The following is a 10,857-nucleotide window of genomic DNA, read 5'->3' as shown; positions in this document are numbered from 1 at the left end:
GTTAATAATGTTATGTATTAATGTTTCTATCCAGAGATCAGTGGTCAGAGTGAGTCTCTGCAGTCATGATAGACTAACTTGTGTTTGAGTGTACTTTGTGTACTTGTGTTGCTCCTTCCTGTCACTTCGACACACTCTGGATGTTCATGTTACATTTGCCTCTTACTGTTTTTGGAACTTTTTTGTGCAGCTTTGGGAATTCTTCATTCCAGTTACTGTCATGTGCAGTATTATTTATGTTTTATTTATACCATGGCCACTTTCCTCTGGAGTGCTCGTGTTCACACGCCTGCTGTTCTGTGTTTTGTATGTTATAGTAAGGACACTTCTGTGTGTGTGTGTGTGTGTGTGTGTTTTGTTCAGACTAACATCATGTGTGTGTTTTGTTCAGATGAACATCATGTGTGTGTTTTGTTCAGATGAACATCATGTGTGTGTTTTATTCAGATGAACATCATGTGTGTGTTTTATTCAGACTAACATCATGTGTGTGTTTTATTCAGACGAACATCATGTGTGTGTTTTGTTCAGATGAACATCATGTGTGTGTTTTGTTCAGATGAACATCATGTGTGTATTTTGTTCAGATGAACATCATGTGTGTGTTTTATTCAGACGAACATCATGTGTGTGTTCAGACTAACATCATGTGTGTTTATGTGAGGACAAACAAGGCAGCCATTTTGTAATTTAAGATATTTGCTGCCTGTTTTTTTTTTTCCTCCTCATCTCATCACAGCTGCTCACACATTAAACACGTCATATAATAATAATAATATCAATAATATAAAATAATAATAATAATAATAATAAATCTCAGAACAAAAGACTCGTTTTAAAGGATTGCGTCACGTCCGCTTTCTTCTCCCCCACAACAAGCGCAGTGACGTCCCGCTCTCTGATTGGCCCGCCCGGAGCAGCGGCAGCGCTGATTGGCTGAGAGCTTGCCGCTCGTGAGCTCTTCTTTTGAACATAAATACCGCAGACAGAGCTCCGGGCTCAGAACCCGCAGGCTGTCAGAGAGGGAGTCCGCCGCAGAGCTCTCTGACAGGGACCGCGATGCGGCTGTAGTCCTCCACAGACCTCCGGTCCAACTTTCAGCTCCACACGGACCCTCCGAGTCCCTCCAGCCGGTTTTCGGTCCGTTTGTCCGGGAATGTTTTCTTAAAGTGCCGCTAGCTGACTGGTTAACTTCCGGGCTAGCTCGCTAGTTCTCACGTTCCGACCCGAAATTTAAAAAAACAAAAACAAACAGCACCAAACAAACCGTGTGCAGGATCCACACACACCCGGACAGCTGAGGATGGAGTCCGGTAACGTCTTCGGCAGCACCAGCCCCGTAAACAGCGTCTTGAAGAGAAGGCCCGACGGCATCCCCGGGCTTTCCTCGCTCTCTCTGCCCGAGCTGAGCTCAAAGAACGGGCACTGCAGGAACCTGTTCTCCCCTGGACCCGCCACGGTGCTGAGTCCTGTCACCAACCTGGCTCTGGACATGAACAACTTCGGCCTGGGAAGGTAAAGCTTCTGTTCATGTGACCTGACAGACAGACAGTTTATCCCACCTCCATGTCTCTGTCCTCATGTCCTCATGTCCTCATGTCCATCTGTCCCCATGCAGCCAGTGTGACACCCCGAAGAGGAGAAAGCATCACGCTCCTCTGGAGAAGATTCCCTCCTTCGCCTCGGACGTCTCCTCTGATGCTGGTGAGTCTCCTGCAGCAGCATTGATTGAGATAATTGATACTTGGACTTGTTATCAGCTGTGATGAGGTCATGTGATCATCTCCTCTGTCCTCCTCCTGCAGGCCTCGGCATGGACCCCCCGAGCCCCATGGATTCAGTTGAAATGGAGGACACGTAAGTTTCACTGTCCTCATCACGTCTGTCCTAATCAATCAGCCTCTCCTCCTCCACCTCCTCCACCCTGCGCCTGTTTCTCATCTGCAGGATTATTGTTTCTGCCGTTGGCTCTAAGACGACAGCTTCACTCGTTTCGTTAAGAAGATTAGCCGAGGAGAGCGTCGCGTGAGCTCGACTTTCTTTAAGTTATCGAGTGAGAAAGAGTTTGCAGACGTAGAAGCTGGAACGTTAAAGACCAGCTCGTGTCCGTCCGTGTTATCTTGGCTCTCCGATCTTGGGTGGCCCCCCGTCTTAAACTCGGTTGGACGGGTCTCTGCAGACATCTGCTGCCGTCTGATGTGCGAGTTCCTTTACAGCAGCAGCATTTGGTCCTCCTTCACCTCCTTCACCTCCTTCACAGCTGCTCGGTTGCTAGGAGTTTTCAGGCCGGGGGTGAGGACGTGCCCTGCTCTTGTGGTTTAATGACAGCCCACCCCCCATGAGTCCTGGCACACTCTTCCTATGCACTGTTATTTCAATAGGAGAACGGGGGGCTGGAGTTTTTTCTGCGTCAGGGCTATTGAAATGAGGACACCCCCCCTCCTCCTGTGTCTGCATTGAATGGGACACGCTCTCTCCTCCACAAACAAAGGGCTCTTGCAGAAAAGGGGTTGGCGGCGTTGGCTCCAGCAGGCATATGGTAGATTAGCTGATCTCTGCATCCCTTCTCCTGCCCCCCCTCCACCTCCTCAACCCTCTCCACTCATTTAGCATACAGGTGGGCATTACTCCAATGCAGAGACCACCTCTTGTCCTGCACGCATTCACCCAACTTCCTCCAGTCCAACCGTTCCCCCTCGCTCGCTCAATAGGGCTCCGGCTTCTTTGTCTTTGTGGTTTATGAGGCAGCTGAGCCTCTTTCCTGCTCAGGTTTCACCGAGTGCATCGTTACGGATGCAGTGATTAGTCCACGCATCGTTAATTGATCTACAGAAAATGGATTGTCACAGTTTTGACATTAAATGATGAATTCATCTCGTTCGATCCATTTTTACTGACAGTCGATGTGTCGTCGTGTTTTCTGTTGCAGATTTGAAAAGGCCATCCAGCAGTCGAGCAGAGTGATCAACGAGTGAGTCCAGAACCTTTGAAATCAATGACTTTGCTTGTTGCCTCTCCTCATTTGAAGAATATTGTTCTGAAATCCTCCTGACTGAATCTTCTGTCTGTCTGAATTACAGGAAGATGCCGATTCGAAGAATCAACTCATTACCGGTAAGATGATTCGTCGAGTTTACAGTCCTGCATTAAATCCTGTCAAACATTCATTCAGATCATAAATAATCCGTCTGTCAGTCACGGTGAAACAAACCTCAGACGAGTTCACAGCGTCCGAGCGTCAGCTGACTGTCACGTCTTCTTCTCCCTCAGCTCCAGCTGCAGAGCTCCAGTCCGTCTCTGAAGGGACAGGAAGTGGATTCACACCGCTACGGGATATTCGGCCAACAACCGTCGCAGACGCTCGCCGCCTCCTCTCAGTGTGACAACAAGGAGAACATGCCGGAGGTCAGTGATGCGCGCACACACACACACACACACACACACACACACACACACACAGCTGGTTTGGTTCTGTAGAATCCTCAGTGAGCTGAACTGTTGCCGTGGTGATGGCATCGCATCATTTGCCTGAACCCTGTCCACTCTTTGCTCTTCATCGCGTCCTTCACGTAGAACAGACGGTTACCGTTGAGTTGCACGCCGTCCCTGTGAAATTAAGGTTACCTGGAGGTTTTTTGAAGGTTATTTTTAAGCATCAGTTTCGCTCTTTTCTCTTCAGGAGTGTTTCGAGTTCAAGAAACCGACCAAGCCGGCGTCGCGGTGTCGCGTGCGCTCCTTCAACAGCGGCCAGCTAAAGGACGCGTTCGCCCGCCGGCCCAGCTCGGCACCGGCGCTCATGGTACGTAAACCCAAAGACTCAGTGTCCGTCTTTAAAGTGTTGACCCGGTTCAGATAGAAGACGCTAACGCTCCTGGTCTCCTCACGCTGTGCAGCTCTCGTCGCCTCCTCCGATCCAGCAGCTTCACTTCCACGACTCCAGCCCGATGTTCCTGCGGCGCTCCTCGCTCACTTCTTCTCTAGACGACGAAGACGACGGTTTCTTGGAAGTTCTGGATGACAACATGGAGGTGAGGCCCTCTCTGTAACATCTGTAATGATTCTGACACTTAAAGATCAGCTTGATTTTTAGTTTCCGATGTCTGACATCACTTCCTGTCACCTACAGAACGACTCTGCGATGCCGATGGGGATGGTGAGCCTGCTGACCGCCCCGCTGGTGTCCGACAGCGCCGGAGAAGATTCTGTAAGTCTGAGACTAGAAGCTAAAATGTTTAATTAAGTTAACGAGTCGACAGAGAACAAAGTGTTAAAATGTTTTTTCTTCTTTAGCCTGTGATTCGCTGCCGGCCTCGGAGTCTGTTTCGTTCCCCTTCCATGCCCAGTCCGGTGTCCCGTCCGTCCGTGAAGCGACCCGACTGTCCCGGAGACGAAAACACGCCCGTCAGGGTGAAGAGGCGACGGAGCCTGGCGGGAACGCAGGTCACCACCCTGGAACAAAACCCAGAATCCCCGAGAACGGTGAGTCCGCACACACAGACGGTGATCACATGACTGATGGTTGATTCGAGTCAAAAGATCTCAGTTGTGAGTTCAGATAACAGTCCACAGGATGAACGGCTGACAGATGGTCAGGGGAGAAATGTCTCCAGCTTTACAGGCGATCTCAAATTACCCAATTTTCTCCTCGGCTGCCTCCTGAAGCTCTCCTCTCCTCTCCTCGCCTCCTTTCCTTCCAGAGCTACTCCCTGCTGCAGAGGTCCAAGTCCTTCTGCCAGACTCAGATTGAGAAGCTGTTGGACAGCGATGACGCGTCAAGCGAGCTCATAGGAGACTTCACCAAGGTGAGAAAGACGCCTGTTGGAGGAGTCTTCTTTAATGTGTTAATTCACTCTGCTAACATGTGTCCGTCTTCTCTCTCAGCCTTTCGTGCTGCCCACAGTGGACGGCAAACACCAAGACCTCAAGTACATTACCTCAGAGACGGTGAGTGGAGGCTCTTTGCTCCGTCTCGGCACCAAACGAGCGTTTAATATTCTGCTGCTTGACTAAATCAAAGTGTTGTGTGCTCGTCAGATGGTGGCAGCTGTGTCCGATCAGTTCAATCATCTAGTCGAGCGAGTCATCGTCATCGACTGCCGCTACCCCTACGAGTTTGAGGGAGGACACATCAAGGTGAGAGTGGACTCTGACATCCGGCACCACGTCCTCCAGGTCACGTCCTGTAACTTGATGAATGAACTGTTTGTCTTTTGTCACCTCAGGGAGCTCTGAACCTCCACCAGGAGGACCAGGTGGAGGACTTCCTCCTCAAAACGCCCATCATCCCGTCCTGCCCGGAGAAACGCGTCGTCATCATCTTCCACTGCGAGTTCTCGTCGGAGCGCGGCCCTCGGATGTGCCGCTTCGTCCGGGAGCGAGACCGCGCCATGAACGAGTATCCCAAACTCCACTACCCCGAGCTCTACATCCTCAAGGGCGGATACAAAGACTTCTTCCCTCATTTCCAGGTCGGTTTCTGCTCCTGCTCTTAGTGTTGTGGCTTCAAGCACCTCTAATGTTTGAATGAAACCCTTGATTGGCCCTTCAGTGGTCTGACCTCGCCTCTGTCTCTCTGTGCAGTCACAATGTGAACCTCAGTCCTACCGGCCGATGCACCACGAGGACTTCAAGGAGGACTTGAGGAAGTTTCGTGCCAAGAGTCGAACCTGGGCCGGCGAGCGCAGCAAGAGGGAAATGTACGGCCGCCTGAAGAAGCTGTGAGCGCGTCCTCGTCCTCTCAAACACACTGCCTGCCTCCCCCTCAACAGACTCCGAGCCCGAGGCCTCACCCCGCCAACAGAGTTTCATTTAACTATAGCAAAGTTAGTTATTTATGCAAATTTAAGAGGGAGCGACGTGAAATGATGAATGCTTGATGTAAAGAAGTCGCTGAGGTGCAGTGAACAGATTTTAGTTGATCTGAAGCAATGTGATCGTTTTTAAAACCACTTGGACCTTTTATTTTTATTTTTAATACATGTTGCTGCCAGACATCCAGCAGACCGCACACTGCCTCCAGCTTCAGTCCTCTCTGATTATTTAAGCACTTAATTTAAATACCTTGAAACGGTGTGGTGCTTCTCTTTTTGATACCTGTTTTATATTTTTCTTATGAGTTGTGTTCACCCCCAATAACACGTCGATTTGATTTGTTGTCGTCGCCTTTCTCTAGGCGTGCCGACATTTTAAAGACTAATGCAGAGCTTTTTTTTTTTTTTTCCTCCTCCTGCTGATCAGTTGCAGCACACGTTAAACTTTTAGTTCTCGGTCAGAAGATGGAGATGTAAGTTTTTCTCTGATGCTGCAGGTCAGCGCCTGTGAGAGGATCTCTGCTCTGAGACGTCTTCCTGCTCTGCACAGTTCATGTCAGCTTATGAGTGGGCTTGTTTGAGTATTGGAGGCTCACGGGGGAGCCGCTGAAATAAAGAGCTGATGTGTGTTCCAACGTGACGTGCAGTATCTTCATTTCACTGTCAGGATGCTTCTGTGCTGTGACTCGATCAGAATATTGAATGTTTTACCTGTCAGCCATGGCACCAAATGATTCTGTAGAGAAAACTTTTAATCATTTTAATAACTACAAAAAAGTTAATGGTCAACAACTTTGAAAACTGATTTATTGAGTAAAAAGGCCAAACGTTCCTTTGGGAACGTGATGAGCGTTTGTCACGATAACTTTAACTAAAAAAACAAACAAACCACATGACAACTGAACTAGAACCAGTCGTTTACACGTTAGTCCAGGTTCCAGATGTCGGTGCTAGCATGCGTGCAGGATCCAGTCAAAGCCGACGAAGCATGCGACGTCACTAAAAACATGCAGCTCCTGCCTAAGACGTGGAGCTGAATGACACCTGAGTGTTCAAACAAGCCATCTGTGACCTGTCAGTCAAAGCGTCCACGCTCTTAACCCTGCATAACTTTAAGCCTTAATATAATGTGAACAGGTGAGTTGTATATAAATTCACCCTCAGTACAGTTGTCATGAACGGGGAAATTAGCTACAGAGACCAAAACTGTTTTTTGTACCAGGCTGTAAACATGTTTATTTCTGCTGTGAAGTTGGACATTTGGACATGGGGACTTATGGAGACTGACTCAGGTTTTGAGTTGTTTCTCAGTCGTGCAGGTTCCCGCTCCGTCTGAACTCTGATTATAGCTCACGTGTCGTGTTCTTTGGTCTTTGCAGGCAGGTTTTCCTTCACACAAACACACACTTCCTGTTTTTTCAAATTCTCCCTCCCTGTCGGCCTCTGTGCTGCAGCACGTGCCCCCACACACATGCACACATTCCTGCATGCAGAGGGAGTGTCGGTCAGCGCCCGGCCTGCCTGACGTGCCCTGACAGGAGTTCAACAGTTGTGCTGCAGCACCATGTGCTGTGAACACGTGAGCGATCTGATGCAGAGTTAGAAAAACAGTGAAACTCCCTCCCTCCTGGCGCTTTGCCAAAGTTTGAAATCAGGCAGTTTCCCCGCGGCCGTGCGACTCTGGGAAAGAGGCCGGGCCTTTGTTTGCATTCCACTGACTGAGCTCTGAACACTTCTTCACAGTTTGGAGCTGACGTGACGCTCTGCTGGTCCGACTTCACTGAAGATACTTTAAGTCTTTCCTTTACATGTATTCATCAATGGCTCTGTTCCATTCATTTGTCTTAGCGAGGTCATTAATTGGCTGAGGTCTGAGGGGCCTCACACCTTCGTACATAATGCAACACTTCCAAGATGAGCTTTGTTTTGCACTTCAGCAGTTGGTTTTTAAAATGCAGATGAGTGCTTGGCAGACTTCCCTGAAAGAAAACCATGCCAGGTTTTTCAGCTCGGCAGAGAGCCGGGGAAACTTTCCCAAAGTGTGCGCTGGTTCTGTTTCAGTCCGAAGACTCAAATAAAAATGAAAGATCAACAATCACGTCTGTGTGTGAAATATGAAGCCACAGCAGAACTGAAAGACTGGAAACACAGACGTGATCATTAAATGCTGAGCTTCATGTTTAACAGACACATTATAGATATTATATGTGTATAAATATTCAGATAAACCAGTTTGAGCTGTGAGGAGTCGCAGGTTTAATACAGATCATCACACTGAGCCTTGTTCATCACCCACACCCTGCAGAGTTCATCTAAAAACTACTCCACCCTTCCTATCACCATCTCTCCTTTGTGAATCACCCCAGCCTGTCCCGTTCTGTTTTATACCCCAGCCCGGGGTCCTACAGGCGGCCACAGGGCCGATCAAAGGTGCCCTCACACACACACACACACACAGCTGCAGGCTCAGCCTGTTTGCTCTGACCTGTCGACACTGACGGTAAAGTGACAAACCGGCCTGTAAAACGAGGTCCTAACAACCTGGCGAGGGCGGTGCGAGGCGGCACCACCCTGTGGTTTCAAGGGGAAGGGTGGAGGCGAGCGGCCTTTCTGGTTGTTTTCAGGATCTCAGTGCAGATTTGAGATCTCGTGCACGTTTCTGCTGCGTCTGCAGGCTGAGCTGATTTCAACATTTCACTTGAACACTTTTATTTCCTCCTGCAGAGAACGCAGACGATGCAGCTTCATTTCCAGCTTCCTTGGTTTGAAAGCGGCGGCCCTCGCTGTCATTGGTCCGTGTGTGTGTGGCTGATACATCCTGTTGTTGTTCTTCAGCTGCTTTCTATGACTCACCGTTCAGAAACACTGAAACCTGCTCAGACTCTTCTTGTGGTATTCGACCCTCAAACGTCTGAACGTGTTCCTGACATGAACCTTCACATGAAACATCTGAAATCTGAAGTCCGGCTTCACTTTCACTCTGAGTGTCACTGTTAATCATTTACCTCTCGTTCATCCACTCTGACCTCAGAGTGACACAGCGTGGGTGAAATACATGTAACCAGGTTTGTCCTGGTCTAAAACTCAAGCCTAAAGTTAATCCTGCCTGAAAAGAACTCTGTTACTCTGTCGGTCTTCAGCCTCAGTGCTCTGCAGTGTTGCTCCTCTGAACTCTCTCAGGCTGTCCTGAAGGTTTCATCAGAAAATAAAGATCGAGGAGGCGTCACGTCCTCAGCTCCTGCCACACTGGAGGAGGTGGAGGAGGTGGAGGAGGTGGATGAGGAGGTCTACGGGACAAACAAAGCTGGGTGAATGTTTTCTTTCTTTTCCCTCCACTACTTCTAACACACACACACACACACACACACACACACACACACACACACACACACACACACACACACTCTCTGAGTAGAGAAGCGTGACCAGCAGCAGCTGTTGGATTAACAGCTGCCTCTGTTTGTCTGCTGAGCCCTCCACACACACTGAACACTGAACACACACTGAACACTGAACACACACTGAACACTGAACACACACCGAACACTGAACACACACTGAACACTGAACACACACTGAACACACACTGAGCACACACCACACACACACACTGAACACACACTGAACACTGAACACAAACAGAACACACACTGAACACACACAGAACACACACTGAACACACACTGAACACACACTGAACACTGAACACACACTGAACACACACTGAACACAGAACACACTGATTTAAACTCTGCTCTCTGCTGCCTCCTGCAGTCCACCACACGTCTACACTGAGTCTGATCACTTTAAGGGTCTGATCGATTATCAGCTCATCAAACGGCCTCAGATACATTTTTTATTTCTCCTATAAAATAAATTAAATATATTTTAGATACAAAATTAAAAAGTCTGAAGAATATTTTATACTTTTATAAAAATAATCAATAATCAAAACCGAGTTGATCTCCACTCTCACTGACGTCAAATCAACACTATATCTAATCTAATCAATCTAATCTAATCAATATAATATAATATAATATAATACAATATAATATAATATAATATAATATAAGTTGAGTCAGTTCAGATGGGTGGTCTTCTTGAAGCCTGCTCTCACCAACCTTCTCCTACAATTAATTTCTGATGATAAACACAAACAGTTGTTGTTGGTTATTATTTGTGGTCTTAAATATCCTTCAATAAACTGCTGACTCTTCTGCTGACTCTCCGCTCGTTTCTTCTTTCTGCATGTTGCAGCTCTCCCACAGCCTGGTTACTATGTAATATTAAGTTAAAGATCAGGAGTGTGTCATTATATAATTTAATATTTAAACATCATTAATATAATAACAGCTTACAGCCTGGTTAATATGTAATAATAATTTAAACAAATAATTATATAATTAATTATTATTAAACAGTGGTTCAGAGTCTGGTTAATATATATATTAATTTAAACATTATTAATTAATTATTATTAAAACAGTGTCAGAGCCTGGTTAATATATAATTTAATTTAAACATTATTTATTAATTATTATTAAACAGTGTCAGAGCCTGGTTAATAGTAATTAATTTAAACATTATAATTATATAATTAATTATATTAAACAGTGTCAGAGCGCCACCTCGTGGTTGCAGTGGCGCGAGATGAGCGCGGTCAGCTGACCAACGCGGAAAGTAAATAATCACACACGGTGCAGACCGTGGAGGAGAAGGGAGAGCCCTGTTTCGCTCCGTTTTGTTTGTCTCCTGCCATTTTTCCCCCCCGCTCTGCTTTTTCTCCTTCGCTCTCACTAGCTCCCCCTTTTTTGTGTAACTTCATTGCCCTCTGTGATTTTTACCATTGCTGTCCTTCTTTTTTTCTCTCTTTTTTCTGCCCCGCTCCCTTCTTCCCCCCCGCCCCCCCCTTCTTTTTCCTCTTTTTTTCGTTGACTTCCTTCCCTGTGCTTCCCGCACATGGTTCCCCGATTCCCTCCTCCTTCTTCTTGTTTCTGTTTCTCTCCTACACCCTTGACACTCACCCTTGTTTCCCCGCCCCCCC

The 10,857-nt window shown here is 47.4% G+C and overlaps 1 protein-coding gene across 1 annotated transcript; it reads left to right on the top strand.

The window, feature by feature from the left end:
• Positions 1–978: 978 nt before the first annotated feature.
• On the top strand, positions 979–6,445 carry cdc25b (cell division cycle 25B). Its single transcript, XM_010754317.3, has 15 exons — positions 979–1,515; positions 1,619–1,704; positions 1,806–1,857; positions 2,930–2,971; positions 3,081–3,114; positions 3,271–3,405; positions 3,680–3,799; positions 3,894–4,028; positions 4,127–4,204; positions 4,291–4,479; positions 4,698–4,802; positions 4,882–4,944; positions 5,035–5,133; positions 5,223–5,468; positions 5,581–6,445. The coding sequence occupies exons 1-15, from the start codon at positions 1,304–1,306 to the stop codon at positions 5,719–5,721; spliced, it is 1,737 nt and encodes a 578-aa protein (XP_010752619.2). The 5' UTR covers positions 979–1,303; the 3' UTR covers positions 5,722–6,445.
• Positions 6,446–10,857: the final 4,412 nt, after the last annotated feature.

This window comes from Larimichthys crocea, chromosome XXIV, assembly GCF_000972845.2.
Source record: "Larimichthys crocea isolate SSNF chromosome XXIV, L_crocea_2.0, whole genome shotgun sequence".
NCBI lineage: Eukaryota > Metazoa > Chordata > Actinopteri > Sciaenidae > Larimichthys > Larimichthys crocea.
The sequence above is the reverse complement of the archived record's forward strand: the minus strand, read 5'-3'. Positions and strand labels throughout refer to the sequence as shown.